Here is a 20,259-nt window from a genome sequence, read left to right on the forward strand (position 1 = left end):
TCCTATGCTTCAGGGTGATTCCTTACTGAGCACACAAGATATTCAAATACAGTGTTGGATTACATGTCTTAACGCAAGTAACAATTAAAGTCATAGAAAAAAAATTCAAAAGCTGTCACGTAACAAAACCTCGAGAAGATGAACTGTCTGTGAAGAGAATACAAGATGCTGGGAAGAAAACAAATGGTTAATTGACAGAAAACACAGAGAAGCAGGCGCTTGTCTTTTGGAGAATTCAACATTACCTGCAGACAAAAAAAAATTAGCAAAAGTTGATTACGGCACTATTTGAAACAAGCTTTGGCAACACAAATCTGTAACTGCTTTAACGCGGGAGTACAAGTTCAAAGGAGTGTCTGATAAGTGCATCTTTCACTAATTGTAATCCTATCCTTCTAGTTAGGGATGAAGAAGAGAACTGTAATTGACAGCCGTGGTATAGCTAAGATTGGCAGACCATCCACGATGAAGTTGTTGATAGATCATGTGTATACAATGCTAAAACTGACATGCAATAGATGTGTTAAAGATGCAAAATTTTATGCTCCGTTTATTTCCCTCTGAGGCTGCACAAGCATATTTACAGGAGTTAAGTGTTAACAAATGATTCTCTCTTAGACTGTCCGAGATGAATAGCATTCTCTTGCAGAACGCCCAGAATCACTGATAAGAAGTCTGGGATTTACGCCAGGCTATGACCTAGAGTTTTCTACTTCACAGAGCAGGGAAAACAATACAGACTTTATGTCCTAGCAGGCTGCACTGTATCCGTGGATGAGATTAGACCCATCACGCTGAGATATTTAGGAAACTACTAAGCAATGCAAGGTATGATAGAAGTTGTACAAATAGCTGGAAAGGAACAATGCTTTCATGTCATAATAAATATGAAGTGAATACTAGCTTCCATACATGTCCCAGTATTTTTACTGCTGGGTCACTAATTAAATTACCTGTTGATGAATGACTGGCCTCATAATAAAAAATTAACTGTAAAAATGCTTAGGTGTCATCATGGAGCTGTGACCATAACACAGTCCTACAGTATACAGACTTGAACAGCCATAGACTCAGAGCAAATTTAACCCTATGCAATAATGGCTCTTTGACAGTAATCTCAAGAAAACTTTTACATCTGTTGAATTTATTTTGCCTCTTATTACTGTAAGAAATAGGGACAAAGCTTTCGGATTTTCTGAGCTTTAAACTAAGAATTGTTTCTCTGAAATTCAATACTTACTACCCTTTAAACCTATTACCCTTAAATATCTGGCCAGCTGATAAGACAGAAGAAAGCGCTCCTTAACGACAGCATTCCACAGAAAAGAACATAAACAGTTCCTGACACAAGCAATCAGTTACTCGGAGATATAGCAAACTGCATTTAGCAACCATGAGATCAACTCACTCCGAGACGTAGCAAACTACCTGCACAGAAGACACACAGCAAGCTTCCCTTGCAAACATGACCTGAAATAACTCTCGCAAATCCCCTGAGGGCTGCCCTGGGGGCTGCCCTGAATCCCATTTCTCTGTGCTGCAATGTGACCCCATCAGCAATGTGGCTGGTGAGTCCAGACCTGGCCAGAAAGGATGCAAGCAGTCAGCTGTTTCCCCTGTCTTGGCTATCTCTGGTCTTTGAAGACCATCAGTGGCTGATGCAAGGTTAATTTTCATTTGCTTAGGGCAAATGATTCCTTCCTCTTGTGGCAGGAGACCCCTGTTCCAGTCACTAGGGACTGGCTGTTGGACAGATGAGCATTTGGGGAGAGCCTCTGTCCCTTTGTCTGTAAGACTGAGTTGCAGTTCACAGACCCCTTGAGATGGGAGCAAGTCACAGCAAGCAGAAACAGCTGTCTCATCTCTCTGAGCTAAAATCACACAGGCAGGGTCCAACACAGGAAGACTGCGAGGCATCCCAGGCGGTTCCGCAATTAGCAGGGAGGCCGAAGGGAGGGGAAGAAGAATTTGAGGGAGTTGTTTAAACAAATTACTTTCACCTTCTGGAGCAAAAAGAATGTTACGTTGGCTCACTGGGGTCTCTCGTATGCCAGATACTACACAACCCTCTCGAGAACTCTCATTTAAAGTTTCAGTTTTTTCCTCTACAGGAGCAGACGGTAAAGGATCTAAATTTGGTGGAGGCAATGCTGAAGAAGCAGCAGCAAGGGGGGCCGGTGGAGGCAGCGCTGTAGAAGCAGCAGGGGGGGCTAACACAAACTGCGGAGATGAAGGTTTTTCCTCTGCTCCTTTTAAAACCAAATTGTAGTTTCCATGAAATACAGAGAGTGCCTCATAAATAACTTTCCAAGTTAACAAACATGTAATACTTGCTCTTGGCTCTGACTGCAATTCTTTCCCTATCCTTTGCCAAACTTCTAACTTCAAACTTCCATGCAGAGGATACCAAGCACAACTCTGATCTATCTCACTTAACAATTCCAATATTTCTTTATCTGACACTTGTCTCTTGCAATTCTGCTGAACGAGCCTACTTAGCTCTCGAGCGTGTTGCTCCTGTTCCATTAATTCTTTGCCTGATACTTGCCATCCGTCATTTTGCCTCACAATTAACTCTTCAGCATTCTGATGCTGCTCTTTAGTAGATAAGCAACCCATACTTACCCGGGGAGCCCGTGGGCTGGGTGCACGAAGACTATTCCAGTCGAGGGAAGCAGGGTGAATGGGAGCTGAACCTACATCAGAAGACTGTCGGCTCGGCTGATGGGAGCTGGCGTATCACGTCGGGGTCACCAGCTGATGAGGGATCCTAGCCCAGGATCCAGCAATTAAGACACGGAGACAAGTGTCATGAACCAAAAGCTCTCCCTCACCCAAGTGAGAGGTTTATTTTATAGTACAGAGTAAACAATACTACATCTAGTAAGCAATGCTAACGAGCAGGTGCGTTATCAATGTTTTGTCTTCATGCAAGGCCTTGGCTCCAGATAAAGGCAAGATGATCTAATTGTTTTCTGGCTACTGAATCAGGGTCAACATGACCTCTCCAGACGTGGTTTGCCAGCGACCTAGATGAGGTCACACTGCTCCTACCCCGCTGTTAGACGCATCGGTGTAGATGATGAACTCCCGGTCGAAGTCTGGAGCCCGCAGGACAGGATAGTTGATTAACGCCTCCTTCAACCTCTGGAACGCCGCCTCACAGTCGCTGGTCCACGGGATGCGGTCATCAGCCGTCTTCCTCGTCAGATCGGTCAGCGGAGCCGCAATCTCGCTAAACCTCGGGATGAACTTTCTGTAGTAGCCCACCAACCCAAGAAATGATTTGACTTTTTTCTTGGTGTTGGGTCTAGGCCAATCACGAACAGCTTCTATTTTGGCCTCCAGGGGTTTTATCATTCCTCCCCCTACCATGTGACCCAAGTATTTTATTTCTGGGCTACCCAGCTGACACTTGCTGGCCTTTACTGATAGCCCTGCTGCACTTAACCTCTGCAGCACTAACTCCAGGTGTATCAGGTGATCTTCCCAGGTATTACTGAAGATCCCTATGTCGTCAATGTAGGCCACTGTAAAGTCACTGAGCCCTGCCAAGGTCTGGTCCATCAGCCTTTGGAATGTGGCTGGTGCATTTCTGAGACCAAAGCTCAGGACTCGAAACTCATAGAGACCAAAAGGGCTGCAAAAGGCAGTCTTTTCTTGATCCCTGGGATCAATTCTTAATTGCCAATATCCCTTTACCAGGTCCAATGATGAGATGAACCGACAACCCCCTATGGTTTCAATCAGGTTGTCTAGCCTGGGCATTGGGTAGGCATCAGGAGTGGTTACACGGTTTAATTTCCTGTAATCAACACAAAACCTAATGCTCCCATCAGGCTTGTCCACAAGGACTATCGGAGAGGACCAAGGACTAGAAGAGGGGACGATTATGTTCTCCCTAAGCATCTCGTCCAGCTCCTTCCGCACCTTGTCCCTATAGGGTCCCGTTACTCGGTATGGGGATACTGCCTGCGGGGGTGCATCCCCTGTGTGGATCCGATGCATCACTCCCTTCACTATCCCCGGCTTGTTGGAAAACACCTGTTGATATTTACTAAGCAGCATTTTTAGTTCTTGCTGCTGGTCTTGGGTGAGTGCAGGACTGATCTTTACCTCCTCTGGGTTGTATTTTACTTCCCCTCTACCCTCCCAGAAGGGTAATTCAGCTTCCTCACTCTCAGCTGCTTTTATCGCGAATAAAACCCTCTGTTCCCCTCTGTAGTAGGGTTTTAGGGCATTCACATGAACCACCCTCCTTGCTTGGTTCTCCTCCTGCTCTATTAGGTAGTTCAGGTCTGACATCTTGGAAATGACCCTATATGGTCCTGCCCATTTGAGCTGCAGTTTATTCTCTCTGCAGGGCCTAAGCCAAAGCACTTCCTCCCCTGGGTCAAAGTGCCTCTCTCTAGCTTTGTGGTCATACCATGTTTTCTGTCTGACCTTCTGAGCTTGCAGGTTTTCTGCTGCCAGCTCTAGATTTCTTTTTAGGTCATTCATCAAGGTGTCTATGTATGTCACAACGTCTTGTGGGTCATCCTGGGTGATCTGCTCCCAATTTTGTCTGATCAAATCAAAGGGCCCTTTCACCCCTAAGTGTGCAGCAAACATGTCAGAGTGACCCCTTTGTAAGATCATGGGGCGATACTTTTCAGGTACCACCAGCTGACTTCTGATCCCATCTCCCCCTTTTGAGACATTCCTCAGGGTTTCTCTATATAAAATCCCCTTTTTCTCCAGAAATCTCACTGGGGTTTCAGGTGTTAGCTGGGCGTCAGTCACCTGTTCAAAACACTTTTGGAGAGTGGCGTCTGCCTTTTGCTCCTGTCCAAATCTGCTGTCTGTGGTTAAGGTTTCCACCACAGCTTCTGAACTCCCCTCTGCTTCCGTCTCTGGCTCCTCATTACCCCCCTGAACTGTCCCTGTGGTGGCTTGTGAGCGTGTAATCACTAGCACCCGTTTCACATGTTCAGCCAGGTCATTTCCCACGAGTACGGCTGCTGGCAGAGTCGATGAAATCGCTAGCCGCCAAGCTCCCCTCCAGCCTTGAAAGTTGACAGGTACCTCTGCTACTGGCAGAGAGATTACCTGCCCCTCAATCCCTGCCACCTTCATGCTCTCATTTGGGATTATAAACTCCCTAGGAATAATATCTGGATGGCACAGGGTTACCTGGGAACAAGTGTCCCGCAGCCCCCTATACTGACGGTCAAGTATTCCTACGTCCACCCCGGCTGTCTCAAACAACTGAGAATCTGTTTTCACCAGCAAGCAGCGTTTTACCTCCACAAGAGGACCATTTTCCTCAGCCTGATCAGCAGCGGTAGCTGTTCCAGACTGAGTAGCCATGGCAACAGGCTCCCTCAGTGAGACTGAGCCTTGCTCTTTCTGGACACAGAACACAGCTTTTGGCTTGGTTCCACTAGAATTCTGAGGCACCATTCCTTTTAGCTGCTTTAATTTCTCACACTCTGAGATTAGATGACCCTTTCCCTGACAGAAATAGCATTTTCTGGTGTATTTTGATTCTCTCTCATCTTGTTTTGGTTTTCCCTCCAACATCTGAGGTCTTAGTTTCATATCTGAGGGCTTCCCTTCACCATGGGCCCCTCCCCCTTGCTGGCTTTTCCCTGGTCCCTGAGAGTACTTGCTGTAGGTTTCTTTGGGTTTACCTACAGATTTCCCCTCACCCAAGGGCTTTCTTATTTGGGAAATAAAATCTGCGATCTCTGCGGCTGCTGCCACAGATTTCGGTTTCCTTTCCCTCACCTGGAATTTCAATTCCCCATGCAGGACTGAATAGAACTGTTCCAGTGCTATCAAGTCTTTCAGCTGCTCATAGGTCTCTGTCCCTTCCTGCGATAGCCATTTCTCAAGCAGCCTCACCAATTGGGCCCCCACTTGGGTAAAAGTCTGTTCTGGCTTTTTGGTGAGGGACCTGAATCTTTGTCTCAGCTGCTCTGCATTTATCCCATGTCTGGCAAACACCAGTTTTTTAAACTCTGCAAAATCTTTCATCAGTTCCTCAGGCATCTCGGCATAAACCTCAGCCAGGCTACCACTGATTAAAGATCGCATGATGGTCATCTTCTCAGTTTCCCTCACTGAGAAGTCCACAAACGCTCTTTCCACTAAGGAAAAGAACACCTCGGGACAATCTCCCTTGTGGTACACAGGGAATTTCTTCAGGTCAGCCTTAGACAATTGGCCTCCCTCAGAATCCCTATTATTATTATTGTTCTGGTTCATCAGTTCCAGTTTTCTTAATTCAAACGCCATTTTCTCTCTCTGCAATTCCAATTCAATTCTCTGTATTTCAAATTGCCGCTGTTTCTCTCTTTCCCTTTCCTCCATTTTTTCTCTCTCTAACCTTTCCTCCACTTCAAATTGCCTCATCCTCAGTTCATGCTGTTGGGCTATGAGCAATTTTCTAAGTTCTGGGTTCTGCTCTCCTGTGCTGTCACCCTGCACCGAGCCAAATTCATCCTCAGAACCTTGGTCAATCTGGGGGTCTTTCACTTCACTCATTTCGGCCATCTGGCTTCGAGTCAAGGGCATAATCCCCCCCCAGAACAGGCTGCTTTAAAAAGTCAAGCCTCAAAATAAAACGACCACTTTTTTCCTTTTTGCCTCAGAACCAGCTCTCCCTAGAGATTGCTGCTGTTCTTCAGCACTAACTTGCAACAGTATCGAGTCAGAGCCTACCCCCCTCTGCTGGGCCTCTCAGCTGGCAGGCTAGATCACTGTTACTACGCAGTTTTGCCTCAGCTTTTTCCCGCCAAAACTAGGCTGCCTCAGAGCACCTTAATCTAAGTCTCCCCAGTTGGCACGTTCTTCTACTAGCGCACCTCCCCGTGAGGTACACCTAGAAGATTACCTACGCGCCTCAGACTGTCCCTGACTAGACCCCCCTTGCTCTGGGCACACCTGCCAAGGCTTTGCTGGACCGCTGGACAACTGGACCAGTCGTATCCCACACGCTGGACACCAATCAATGTGACAAACCCAGACCTACTGGGATATGTCACACAGTTACACTAAGCTGCCACCAACCATTCCCTGTAAGAAGTCACACAGACCAGGGATGGATTTTTAAACAATAAAAGAATAAGGTTTATTTTAAATACACACAGGGAAAAATAAACAATCAGGTGAATAGATAAAGTAACGTGGCTTATTCTCACACATACAAGCATACAGTTTGGTTCACCCAGAACCCTTAACTTGAAGCACAGACCCTGAACCTATCAGTTCTGGCTAACCAACAGACACCTGAACCTATCAGGTTGGTACTCTGACACACAGAAGTACCCTGTCTGACACACAGACTCCCACAACAGCTTCTTCTTCCCAGCTGCTGCTTCGTCACCTCCCAGTGTCTCTCAGCATCTCTCACTCACCACACAGGCATCACATATTTATACAGTACAGCCCCTCCTCCTGATGTCCCGCCTTCCACTCCCCATAGGATGGAACTTTCCCTCCAAACCCATGACAGACAGGTAACATCAGTGCTGTATGTAACAGGGGGTTGAAAAAGAAAAGAAACCACGACTTGGCTGGGGCTCCCAGGAGGGAAGGGACCTGCCTGAGGGGGCCATGGCGGCTCCGGAAGAGGGTGGCAGGCCCATGGGCCGCTCAGCCTCTGCCCCTAGGTCGCCTGCCTGCCTGCCCGCCCGGCTGGTTGCATCCCCGGGCAGCACTGAGTCCAAACACTTCCAGGGGCTGTAAGGGCGGACGACTCAGAAAGGAGGCTCCCCACCCAGTGGTGCTCCTGGGGAACCTCGGTTGGGGGGGGGTCCTGCAGCGGAGGGGGGTTCCTCCGTGAACCAGGGCAGGCCGGGGCTCTGGCTCAAATTCATTGTTCTGGAGAGTCGAGGGCCGTTCACTCGCTGGCACCACAGGGGCACTGAGAGGGAGTGCTGTTTTCGTTCCCCTTCGAGATGGCTGTCTCTTCTCCCCCCCCCCCCAGTCCTCCTCTCCGTTCAAGGCAAGATCCTGCGCCAACCAGCAGGCCCTGTTCCCACTGGCGCCTTCCTCGCTCTGCACGGGTGAACCCCACAAGCCTCTCGGATCCCCGTGAATCTTGCCAGGATCCTCTCGCTGCCTCCTCCGAAAGCCAGCGCTCTTCCTCGGATAATTTTGCAAAAATAAATGCCGGGGCGTGGTCTGGTCGCCCGTCCTCGCCCGGTTCCAGCTTCCGGGAGCCTTTTTATGACACTCCCTCCGCATCTTTTCCCCCCCTCCTGGGACAGAGTCGAGCTGCCGCGCGGATGTCTCTGGTCCTCCTCCCTCGGCCGAGTCCGGTTGGACTTTGTCGCCTCCGGCGCCTGCCTGCCTGCCTGCCTGCCTGCCTGCCTGCCTGCCTGCCTGCCTGCCTGCCTGCCTGCCTGCCTGCCTGCCTGCCTGCCTGCCTGCCTGCCTGCCTGCCTGCCTGCCTGCCTTGTGTGCCTTGCCTTTGGCGCGAACAAAGGAGTGCTGCACCAGGCAGCCCACCGTGGTGGGCCGAAGCTCCCGCCTGCAGGGGCTGGGCAGACCCCTCTGGCGTTCCCGGGAATGTCTGGGGCCCTTCCCTCTTTCAGATCGCCCTGCTGCTACCCAGGGGGTGGCCGCCGCTAGGGCCAGGCCGGTGCCTCCAAAGGGGAGGGGACTCCATGTGGAAACCGGGACGGTTTTCTGTCTTGAAAGGCAGAACCGATCCGTCTGAGGCGTCAGCTGTGTTGTCAGCAGCCCCGTCCGCTCCAGTTCGGCTCCTGTTACCTTCCCTGTTCTAGTTCCCAAAGTGGGCCTTTTGCACAAAGGTGTGCCCAACCCTCCGAGCCGTATTCTTTCTTCTCTTACTTCCAGCCGCTTAGGGGGCTCGTTGCTCCAAGCGTGCCGCCTCTAAGGGCCTCACCCTTTGTGGAAGTCATTAGCCGCCTTCGCCTCTCTCAGCCGACCCGCTTTCTGTGGCTGAGCCTGGCTTGCAGTGTTTTTCCCAGCGAGAGGAACCGTTCTGTTCGCCCGGAGCTTCTGCCCGATTCGCCGCCATTCCTTTTTCCAGGACCACCAACCCCATCATCTTCTGTCCTGCCTTTTGCCGGTGGAAATGTGAGAGTGTTTTCTCCCGCAAGCTTGTTGGCCCCTCTTTGGTCTGGCCCTGGCCAGCGGTCAGGAGAAGGTCCACCTTGCTTTGCAGCTGGCCAGACACGGAGGAATCCGGCGGGGTGTGTGTGGAATGGCCAAGTGGAACAAAATAAAAACCTTTTACTGCTTGGTGGAAGAGGCGCAGACGAAAGGGCGGAGCAAGGAGAGCTTGCTGGTGGCGATCCAGGGGGTTTTGATTGCAAAGTCGGTGCATGGCTAGAAATCCCAGCTGCCCTACCCTTCTTGTTGTTGTTGTTGTTGTTGTTGTTGTTGTTGTTGTTGTTGTTGTTGTTGTTGTTGTTGTTGTTGTTGTTGTTGTTGTTGCCTCTGCTGCTGTTGTAGCTCATGCGTTCCCAGCCTTGGGTCCCCAGATGTGCCTGGACTGCCAACTCCCAGCAACCTTGACCCAGCAACATCTGGTGGTGAAGGCTTCTGGGAGTTCTGGTCCAAGATCCTCTGTGGGACCTTGTGGTCAGGAAGGGACTGTCTCTCGCTCAGAGAGGGTCCTCACAGATCCTTCCAGGCAGGGAAAGAAGCCTAAGTGTCTCTAAGAGGAACGAAAGGCAGGACGTGCTCTTGAAAGAGCAGGACAGGTGGGTGGATTCTCCTTTGCTGGACGTTTTTAATGGCAGTCTCTCTTTCGACTCCCTTAACGGCTCTGTGGTGTTTATTCATTAGAAAGCAAGAAGGACTTTTGCCTCTGCCCTCTCTTCTCCTGGGCTGTTTGTTGGCTCCCCCCTCCGGACTTGAGGCCTGGTGACCATTTCTCCGGCACAGGCGCAGGAGAAGGTGATCCGGTTCTTCTGGAGACCCTCTGGGGTGACCCACATCCTGCGGGGCTTACCAGGTCGTCAGGCGGATCAGGAGTCGCGAGGGGCCACGCTCCTGACCCACAGACGCGTAGCCTTTGCCCCGTGTCCAGAATGGCTTCTGAGTAGTAACAACGGCTCTGGTGCTTTGCTCTGATTGATGTTTCTAAGAAGTCACGGGTGTAGTAGCAGGATCTGTTATTTTGGGTCATTGTGGGTTGATTCGTCATCCGTGGATTGACTTGATTTTAGCAGGTGAGGCAGCCTGGAAAAAGGTCCTTTTCCAAAAGTCCTGTTTCCTTTGGAAATAATTAAAAGAGACTCTTTTTCCAGCCGGCTTTTAAGGTGTAAAATTATTTTCAAATTGCTACCGAGGAGCAAATTTTTAAGAGAGAACACTGATCTTTTATCCTTTAAAAACAAAACAAAAGGGTTTTTAAGTTTCTAACAGGGATTTTATTTTCTGTCTTTTAATAATACGTTTAATTGTGTGGTTTTTAAAAAATAATATGTTTACTATATTTTGCAATTGTTTAAATAGTTATGTTTTTAAAACCATTTTTCAGCCACCTTGAGTCCCTTTCCAGGGGACTGGATTAGACACCATTTTTTTAAAGTCTTAGGTGAATTTGTTGAGCATAGTTCTATTAAAACTGACCATTCAGTACATCCTAGAGGCGGCATCTGTTTGGCCACCTTTAAAAGCTGGACAAGGTGGACTCTGAGCCTGATCCGGTGAGGCTCACCTTTTGTTTTGGCCCTTGACGGCATCTCCCGCTGCAAGAGCCCGGCGTGGCTTGTTAAGTGGGCTTTATAAAGGACCACGGGGTCCCCTGAGGTAGGATGAGTAGTGCGAGAGAGGCGTGCTTAGGTTTAGACAGCTCAAGTTCCTGCAATCCATATTAAGCGTGGATAAGGCTGACCCCTGAGCAAGGACTTTGGGTGCAAGCTCTCTGAGACGGCCGTGTTACGATTTCTGTGCAAGTTGATTTGCTTCCACCTTGGCGAGCGGAGGAGAGCCGTCCGGGCCTTTACTCCAGAACACAGCGTTTTAAAAACCTTTCACATTCAGACCCCCCCCCCCCAAAGGCCGGGTTCTAGATTGGAAAGGGTTGCTTTAAAGCGAACCATCCAAAGGATTTATTCTAATTTTGAAACCGTTTCCCCCTGCCTTGACATTTATGGCCATTTTTGGTCTTCTCCTTTTCTCCAGCCTAGATGGACAGTTTCTGTTTTTTGTTTTTGTTTTTTTGCTTCGGTTCAGTTGGCACAGCCCAAATGTAGGCTGTGTATAAGCCGTACATTAATGGTGCGATAGAAACAGTGATGCTGATGATGGATGACGGTCGTTCTGCGCGGCACGACCCTTCTGGGGACCATTCCGTTCACGGCTGTGACTTAATCTATAGAAAACCCCATCCTTCTCTAGCCGTCGCTCCGTTGCAACTAAAATAGGCGTTAGGATCCCCCCCTTTTTTTTTTGTAATGAAAGCGTGCCTTGGAAAAGCAAGAAGGGTGGGCATTGCGTTCTGCCAAGCCTCTTTGTGGGGCTTTGTTGTGACCTGGAAGCACAACAACAACAAAAACCTTTCAATGAAATTATGGTTTTAAGCAGCAAAACTTTCCACAGAGTTCCTCCCTGGACGAAGCCCCTCCTGCATCTCCCTCGGATCTCGAGATGCTTTCTTGCACTAGAGAAAGCCCAGTCCACTAGGAACGGGAATGGGGGGCAGTTTCTTTGCTCAGCTGGCACCCAGTGCCACAGAGAGATTGGGTGAGGCTGGATTCCCCATGGCCGTTGTGCCATGCCGTGCCGTGCCACCACCACCCCTACTCCAGCGGTACCCTCTGCTCTCCTCCTCCTCTTCCTCCTGGGCGGCTGCTAATCCCGGGAGAAGCCAAGGAGCAAGACATGCGGGGGGTCCCAGGGTGGCCGTGGCCGCAGCAGCCACCCAACCCGCCTGCTCCCATTGGCCTGTGGGAAGCCTGCCATTGGTCGCATGCAAAGTGTGCGTGTGTGTGGTGTCTCTGTTGCTGTGGCAATGATGCCCGGGACTCGCTGGCGGTGCAGGGAGCGGCCGCCTGGCGTGCAGCCCCTCATGCCTCCCTCCCTCCCTCCCTCCCTCCGTCTCCACGGCCTGGAATAATTCTCCTTAATCCCGCAGAGAGAGGCATCGCAGGATAAAGCTGCCCGGAGAGCTTGGACGGGGCGGTGGGAGGAGCGGGGGGGGGGAGAGCTCCTCAAACCGTCAGCCTGCCTCTTCCCCTCCCTTCCTCCCCCCAACACCCTCGGAGGAGGGAGGGGGCGCCCCATGGCCAGGCACTGGGCACCCTACGGAAAGCGTGTGTGTGTGTGTGTGTGTGTGTCTCTCTCTCTCTCTCTCTCTCTCAGCCCCCCCCCCTGACACCCGTCATCCACCAACCTTCCGAAACAGCCTTAATTCTCCGACCTTGAACACAGCCCGGCTGCCCCTTCCTCCCCCCCACCCTCTCGGGGATGCAGGAGGGATGGATGGAGCCTGGGGGGGGGGGGATTGGCTTAGCCCCGTTTAACTCTCTTCCCCGGCACCTTTTGGACCATCCTCATAAACCCGCGTCTGAGTGGATTTTCCTTTCCAACCCCAGTGGAGCAAAGTGCGAATTCTCCCCGGCGCCGTTCGTTCCGCTGCGTCAAATAGACAAAAAAAATATGCAAGACCAAAAAGTGGCGTCGATTTGGCCCCGGGCAATCTTCAGGTGCCGAAAGAGGCTGTGAGAGCCGGGCCAGAAAGGGGGGGGGGTTGAAGCATAGAGGAATCCCTGCCCTGGGACAGGCTTTGGGGGAGACCCCAGGAGGCTTTGCCGTGCCCTCGACCCGGCCTGGGAATGGGGAGGGATGGGGAGGCCTGACAGAGGAGAAGGGGGACGGTGGAGAGTGGGTGGGGGGAGAGAGGGGAGAGGATCAGGCAAAGCACCCCCAGCAGCAGCCCTCCCTCCCTCCCTCCCTCCCTCCGTGTAGGTGTGTGTCTGTCGGAGGACACGGGACGCTCTCCATCATCTCCTCGGCCTGCCCCCAGTGGTCCTGCAGTGGCTGCTTTATCTGGCACCCAGCTCTGTGCTGGAGCAGGAAGCGGCTTTTGGCAAGCCCTTCGCCCTTTCCCCTTCTCGCTCGCTCGCACGCACGCACGCACACACACAGGGCCTTGTGAAACCAAGGATTTGCTGTGGCGCAGGAGGGGCGGGGTGGGGGAGCCGGCTGGCCCGGAGGCTTTCGCTGGTGGAGGAGGAGGAGGGGGGGGGAGCCGTGCAGAAATGTCTCCAGGGAGGACTTTGGGGCTGATTCACGGAGGGGGGGGTCCCAAACAAGGGGCTGTGGGCATGGGAAGGGATGGCTATCCCACTGCACACACACACACACACACCCAGAGGACCCACCAAGGACGGCCCAGGCCTGCGTCCCATTTGGGGGGGGGGCGGCGGAGGGCCAGAGGCCAACTGAGAAGGTCAAGGATGGACGTGGGTTTTCCCAAGAATGCAATGGCTGGAAGGCGGGCCGAGAGCCAGGAATCTTTCCCGGGGGGCCTGAAAAGGCAGCCACGGAGGAAGGGGCCCGCCGGGCCCTCCTCGGGGAGACCGGGCCTCCCCCCCATCCCAGGAGGCAGGAAGGGCAGGGGTAGAGCCTGCCATGCATGAGCCATCAAAAAACCCCCACCCGCCCCCTGTGCTGGTGTGTGCAGGGGGACCTGCTCCGTGTGATGGATGCCAGGTTTCCGTGGGGTGGGCGGGTGGGAGTGAGGCTCGGCACGTAGGCGGTCTCCATGGGAACCAGGGGAGCAGCAGAGCCTGGCAGCGGCGGTGGCGCGCGAGGGAGGGGGCTGAGGGTGGGGGGGTGCGTCTGCCAGCAGGACGGGACTGGATGCAAAGACCACTGGAAGCAGCACCCGGAACTGGAGGGGGAGGAAGAGGCCGGAGAGGTGGGGAGGCTGAGGTGTGGAGCGTGGCCTCTGTGGCTGATGCGAGGAGGCGACACCCCCCCCAAGCTGGAGAGGGGATCTCTTCTCGGGGGGGGGGTTTCCCTGGGGGTCAGTCAGCCTCCCGTCCGCCCTGCACGCTGCAAAGGTGGGGCGAACGACCCGGATTCCACTCGATCTCCAGCCGGCGGGCCAGGCCCGTGGGCGGCTTTGATTTGAGCCCATCATCCTCTCCGCAGCCCTTCCCTAAAAGGCCACCTCCTACAAATTGACCCCGACTGATCCCCTTGCGTTGGTGGGCCCTTTCCAAGGGGAAAGGCAGGGCTGAAAATGTTTTAAGTCAGTTTTCAGCCAGCAAAGTACGTACGGGAGGAGTAGCGATCCGTTCCTCGTTGGAAACAGGTAGAGAAGAGCCAATTCCCGAAAGGGTCTCACCTGGCCGATCTCCTCCAGAGAGAGCGTTCTTCTCTGCCCAGAGCAACACCCGTTTTGTCCAGAAGGACCACCCTGTTACCCTCACGGTCCTTTGGGCACAGAGCCTGGCCGCTGAGAGGAAAGGGGGCCGCGTGGCGTGGGAACCGGCCCTCCCGATGGTTGGCTCTTAGCCCCTCCCTGGCTGCATCGGACGGAAGGGGCCGTCGGGACGGGGGAAGGTCGTCAGGCAGTGCAGGGAAGGCCGGTGTAGAATCGTAATGAAGTTGGAAAAGGGGGTCTGTAAGGCTGTCAAGTCCAACCCCCTGGCCGGTGCAGGAATCTAAAGTCCCTTGAACGCCTCCAGGGTTAGACTTTCAGCCCCCCTGATCATCATCCTTGCCGCCCCTTCTCTGAACGTGCTCCAGTTCGTTAGCATCCTTCTGGACGTGCGCTGTCCAGTCTGTCCGTTTCAGTGAGTGTGCACACGCACGCGTGGACGTCTGCCCCCCCGTGCAGAATGGGGGGGCGGGAGGGCCCCTCGTGGAGGGCCTTTGGTGACCCTGTGCCCTCTTTGCAGACGACTCCTCTTCGGAGAGCTGCAGCGGGAACGGCAGCTCCACCCTGAACCCCTCCACCTCCAGCAGCACCCAGGGGGACGCCGCGTACCCAGAGGTGAACGGCAATGGGGCCGCCGCCCCCATGGACTTCAGCGCCTCGGCGGAAGACCAGCCCATCAACCTGTGCGACAAGCTGGCCCCGGCGCTCGCCACCCCCACGTACCAGTCGGATGGCGGGAGCGCCGACGGTCTCCGCAGCCGGGCAAAGTACGGAGCTAAAAGCGCAGCGGAGGTGAGTGTGTGTGGTGTGTGTGTGTGTGTGTGTACACGTGTATCAGGAGCCAAAGCAGCAAGAGTCCTGGGAGAGGGTGGCCGTCGAAACTCACGGAGGACTAGCATCCAGACACAGTGCGGGCCTGAGGCAGGAGGGGGCCTCTTTGGGGCCCCCGTTGAGGGAGCTGGACGGAGGAGGCTGTGGTCAGTGGGGCACCAGGCGAGGTGGCCCCTCATGGCGAGGAGGCTCTGCGGCCACTGACCCCGAACCTGCTGCCCTCCAGATGGGGCTGGATGAGGCCTCGGGCGATCTCCAGCCTGCACAGCCGTGGAGCGGAGTGGCTGGAGAGGTCTGCGTTTTGCTCTTCTTCTCCGGCGGGCCTCATCCCCTGCCTTTGGCAGGTCCTGAGCGAGGACATTGACCGTAGCCTGATGCCGTACCTGCCCCGAGCAAGAAAGGGCTGGTTCCTTCCTTGTAGATCAGAAACGAAAATGAGAGTTCGCCTTGGGCGGGCGTCCCCTGAGACAAAACCGCCAAGGGCCCTTTAAAAACTGCCCCGTTGACTTGGGCAGGAGCTTTTCTCGAAAAGGTGGCTGGCGCACAAACAGGTAGTCCATGTTGCTAGACCTCATGAAGGCTGGCTAATGTCCGAGAGTTGCATCCAGGGGGGAAAAATACACACACAGGCACCCCGGCTGTCCCTCTCTTGTCTTGGGGGGGGCTCCCTGCTTTTGTTGCTGGGACTGCTGTTAGGGGGCTGGATAAAACAATTTTTTCTGAGGTCCCCAAAGGGGTCTTCCCTACGGAGAGGGAGGGGGAGGTCCAAAGGGCGCAGGGGCCCACCCGCGGTGACTCCCGGTGTCTCCTCCCGCAGTCGCCTCCGTACAGCTCTGGCAGTTACGACTCTGTCAAGACTGAGGTCAGCGGCTGCCCCGAAGACCTCACGGTTGGCCGAGCCCCCACGGCCGATGAGGACGATGATGACCACGATGACCACGAGGACAACGACAAGATAAACGACTCGGAGGGGATGGACCCCGAACGGCTAAAGGCCTTCAACGTAGGGGCACTCAATGGTGGAGGGGGAGGGACTTCCCTGGGGGAGGTGCGGGGGGGGACCCCACAACCCAGCACCCCAGACTTCATTCTCCCTCACGGGCAGGGAGCCCTCGCGCTCAGGAGCCGACCCCGTCAGCAAAGGCTCCCTGCTTCTTCCCCATTTCCGGGGAAGGGTCCGGACTTGGCGCCGGACTTGCCTCCCAATCTGTCCCCTTGCTGTTTCCGCAGATGTTTGTCCGCCTTTTTGTGGACGAGAACCTGGACCGCATGGTTCCCATCTCCAAGCAGCCCAAAGAGAAAATCCAGGCCATCATTGAATCCTGCAGCAGGCAGTTCCCCGAGTTCCAGGAACGCGCTCGCAAACGCATTCGCACTTACCTCAAATCCTGCCGCCGCATGAAGAAGAATGGCCTCGAGATGGTGAGCTTTTCCTCTCTCCCCCCCCATTTCCCCCAGCTTGTACCCCCCCCACGGCGGTCGGGCCTCCGTTCTTGCCCCTTCTTCCCCTTCAGCCAGTTCTGCAGACCACGTCCAGGGACCCCTGTGGTCACCGGGTCCCCGTTTCATGCCGGCTTCTCCCTGGGTTTGGGTTCTGTCGTCTGGCACATTGGCGTTGCTCCTCCTTCAGGGGAAGAGAGACTCGGGCTCTCAGGCCCTTCTCTTCGTCCCCCTGGCGGACGTCGGGCTGGCTTTCCTCTCCCTCGTCTCCTGGTTTCTGGGCACCATTTGAAGCGCGCTGGGCAACAAACCTGAAAAGGACGGCTCACTGTCCTGCTTGCCGCCCAGGTGGGCCCGTGTGGCATGGCCACTCAGGTGGGGGGGGAGGAGGAGAGCTCAGCAGGCAGGAGAAGCAGGCACGTGTCCTTCTGGACTGCAGCAGCGCCCAGGTGGTGATTGGGGGGGGGGCGGGCTCCTTGGGCCCCTCCAGTTGGCTCTTCCGGGCACAAGAAGAAGGTCTTGTTCTTTTCGCGGGCCTGCAGCTCCGTTTAGCCCTTCCTCCTTTTCCACGGCTTCCTCCTGTCACCAACGTTTCTGCTATGATATTCTAGGGACGATGGATTGTTTTATAGCTCCCCCCCCCCGTGGAGGCCAAAAAAGCTGGAGAAAGAGCCTTTTAGATCAATGCATGTTTCAGAGCTGGGTGGGGCGTTTCCTGCAGAAGATTCCTCCCTCTTGCCCTAGGAATGGGAAGGAGGTGAAGTGGGTGACTCTCCAGGGACTTTGCCTTTCTCCGATATTTGGGTCCTCTCGTTGTGTGGCCAGTCATCAACTCCCTGTCTGTCTGTCTGTCCGTCCGTCCCCAGACCAGGCCCACCCCACCCCATCTGACCTCAGCCATGGCCGAAAACATCTTGGCCGCCGCTTGCGAGAGCGAGACGCGGAAAGCAGCCAAGCGGATGCGGCTGGAGATCTATCAGACGTCACAGGTAGGCCTGGCCTCGGGGGGGGGTGGTGTCCTGGAGGGGGCCACGCCGGCAGAACCTGTTGCGGATTGCCACGCCTCCCCTTTCCGCACCGCCGTGGCCATTCGCAGGCTGCCGAGCTCTCAGAGATGTTTCAGAAACATGTCAGCACTTGTTTGACCAGAGGAAGCCAGTGGTGGGGGGGGGTAGAGAGAGAGAAATGCCACAGGGGAGGAGGGTACCTTGACCATCGGGCGACCCTTCCACGTCCGGCAGTCCTCTCCAGAGAGGTTGAGCCTCTGTGCCCCATTGCACTCTGTGCTCTAGGGCAGTTTGCTCCGGGGTCACATGAAAAGTGGGAACGATGCACCGGATGGGTCCCATCCTCAGCGGCAGCTCTGCCCGCTGACACGCAAGGGGGTCCTGGAGGGACTTGATGCCTGTCTCTTGAAGCCTCTTCTTTATGGAGGTTCTGGGGGGTCAGGGTGGGGGGCTGGTGCTAGGCAGAGCTGGCAAGGCTGGCAGACCGGTTGGTCCTAGGTGGGCGCAGAGAGGAGGCCATGATCAGGCCGGGGTGAGTTGGTTTCCTTGTCTAAGGAACCCGGGAAGTGCCCAGAGGAGGCTGGACCAGCCCCGGGACCTCTCAGTGCCACGATGTCCTGCTTAGGAAGTGGCCAGCTAGATGGGCCTCCGAAAAAAAAAACCCCGAGCGGGGCATGGGGGCAGCCGTGCACACCTGCTCATGTCCCCATCCCAAGCTGGTGTGGAGAGGGTCTAGAACAAGGTGCTTGAAGGACCATGGGGAGGGGGGGGTGGTCCTTTCCATCACAAGGCTGGATCCCATCTGGTTTCTGGATAGCTTGGAGAGAGGTGACCTGAAGTAGGTCCCCAGGGACCCGCCAGAGTATCCTCCCCCTCCTGGGCGAGAGGGCTGTGTGTTGCCCCAGCGAGGGTGGCCGTCATGGGGAAGAAGGCGCTGGACGGGGGGGCTCTCCCCCAAGGCGTCCTGCGTTCCTTCGGCCTCTGTGCCCGGCTGGGCTTGGACTCCCTGCCCGTTAAAAGGGGGTCCGGGGAGCGCCTCTTTCTAAGCTTGCGGTTCCTTCCGCTGCAGGACGAGCCGGTTGCCCTGGACAAGCAGCACACCCGGGACTCAGCCGCCGTCACCCACGCGTCCTATTCACTGCCCGCCTCGTCCTTCTCGCAAGAGCCTGTCTACATCAACGGGAGCCTCAACTACAGTTACCGGAGCTACGGGAACCTGGGGGGCAGCCTGCAGCCCACCCCGTCGCTCCAGGCAGGGAACCACAGTAACGGTAAGCCGGGCAACGGGCCTCACGCTGGGCCTTTCCGCTCTACCGCCGGTTTCGCTGGGAGGGGTGGATTTGGCGAGGGCCAGCCTGGCAAGTTCAAGCCTTCGTCGCGGGGGGTGGTGCATCATCTGGTCGCTCCGAACTCGTAAGGGGACCTGACGAACGAGCTATCTCAGTGGCCCTGTTGTGCTCCTGCTGTCTCAACCCTGTGGCTTCCTTTAGGTCACAGAGGTCCCCAACCCCGGGTCTGCAGCCCGGTGCCAGTCCGTGGCCTGAGCCTCACTGGGCCGCGGAGACAGACCTCCCGCCACACCCCACACATAGCTGATTTGTGCATGTGCACACGCTCCAGCGCTCCCGTGCGAGCGCTGCACTGTTGTTTGTGCATGTGCTTGAGTGCCTGCACAAGCGGCATGCTGCTGTTTGCACACGTGCATGAGCACACACTCACGCTTCTTCATGCATGCGCACAAGTGCAGGGGGTGCCCCGCCTTCCCCAGCCGGTCCGCGGGGTGAAAAAGGTTGGGGACCCCTGCTTTAGGACATCTGCCTGTCTTCGGTTTGGTCTTCCTCTTAGCAAGAGTGAATTGGGATCGGCTCGGTCTCTGTTCGTTGTTTCAGTCACGCCGTGGGTCTGAGCAACTGTCCTGTTTTGTTGCCGTCCTCCCCAAGACCCTCAGATCGAAAGCCCACCCAGTCCAGACCCCCGTTTCGCCGTGTGCCGACCCGATGCAAGCGGCACGCAAGTGAAATGGCACACTTCTTTGATGCGCTTCCCAGCCGCTGTTTTCAGGCATGCCCACCCCACCCCCCCGTGTTCCCTGGCCTCCAGCCCTCTGGGAATAGCGGCTTCTGCCCCCCGCCTTGCCCCACCCTGCTCTCGAAGCCATGGGAATACTGGGAGGAAGTGGTGCCTCCCCACTGGCCCTGCCTCCCAGCTTGCCCTCCTTGGACCCATGGGATTTCCGGAGTCCTGAAAGATGCCTCTCCCTGGGATTAAGGCTTCTCATCCCTCTGTAATGCCTCTTAACCCTCCAGCAAGATCCCACTCTGGCCTCCAGCCGCTGAAGTCTAATCCTTTCCAGCCAGAATGTGGCCGGCGGAATGTCCCAGGCGCCCTCCCTCTGCAGGAGAACCCAGGCCACGCCGCAGCGGCCTCCGGACTGCCTGGGCTGCTCCGAGAGTGTTTGCCCCTCCCCGGCTGCCCCCTTCCGGGATGGGCCGTGGGAGGCGCTTCTGGTTTCCCGTCCCCTCCTTGAATCGACGGACTCCCAGCCTGGAGGAGGAGGGAGGGCGCTCCGGGGGGGTGGGGGGGTCCTGCCTTGGGCAGCCCACTCCCGTCCCCTGTCAGGGGCCC

General features: G+C 55.0%; 3 protein-coding genes across 6 annotated transcripts in view; all 3 read left to right on the top strand.

Moving 5' to 3' along the window:
• The window catches only part of LOC144588812 (uncharacterized), an 856,730-nt gene that overhangs the window by 412,493 nt on the left and 423,978 nt on the right, over positions 1–20,259 (top strand). The gene's annotated exons all lie outside the window — the stretch shown is intronic.
• LOC144588813 (uncharacterized) overlaps positions 1–20,259 on the top strand; it is a 398,202-nt gene that overhangs the window by 164,331 nt on the left and 213,612 nt on the right. The gene's annotated exons all lie outside the window — the stretch shown is intronic.
• The window catches only part of NOL4L (nucleolar protein 4 like), a 144,623-nt gene that overhangs the window by 117,582 nt on the left and 6,782 nt on the right, over positions 1–20,259 (top strand). For all 4 annotated transcript variants that reach the window (XM_072996607.2, XM_072996608.2, XM_072996609.2 and 1 more), the window contains 5 exons: positions 14,877–15,148; positions 16,005–16,190; positions 16,418–16,609; positions 17,494–17,616; positions 18,704–18,905. In XM_072996607.2, coding sequence (XP_072852708.2) covers positions 14,877–15,148; positions 16,005–16,190; positions 16,418–16,609; positions 17,494–17,616; positions 18,704–18,905 — 975 coding nt within the window. The remainder of the gene's footprint in view (positions 1–14,876; positions 15,149–16,004; positions 16,191–16,417; positions 16,610–17,493; positions 17,617–18,703; positions 18,906–20,259) is intronic.

Source organism: Pogona vitticeps, chromosome 4, assembly GCF_051106095.1.
Source record: "Pogona vitticeps strain Pit_001003342236 chromosome 4, PviZW2.1, whole genome shotgun sequence".
NCBI classification, from domain to species: Eukaryota; Metazoa; Chordata; class Lepidosauria; order Squamata; family Agamidae; genus Pogona; species Pogona vitticeps.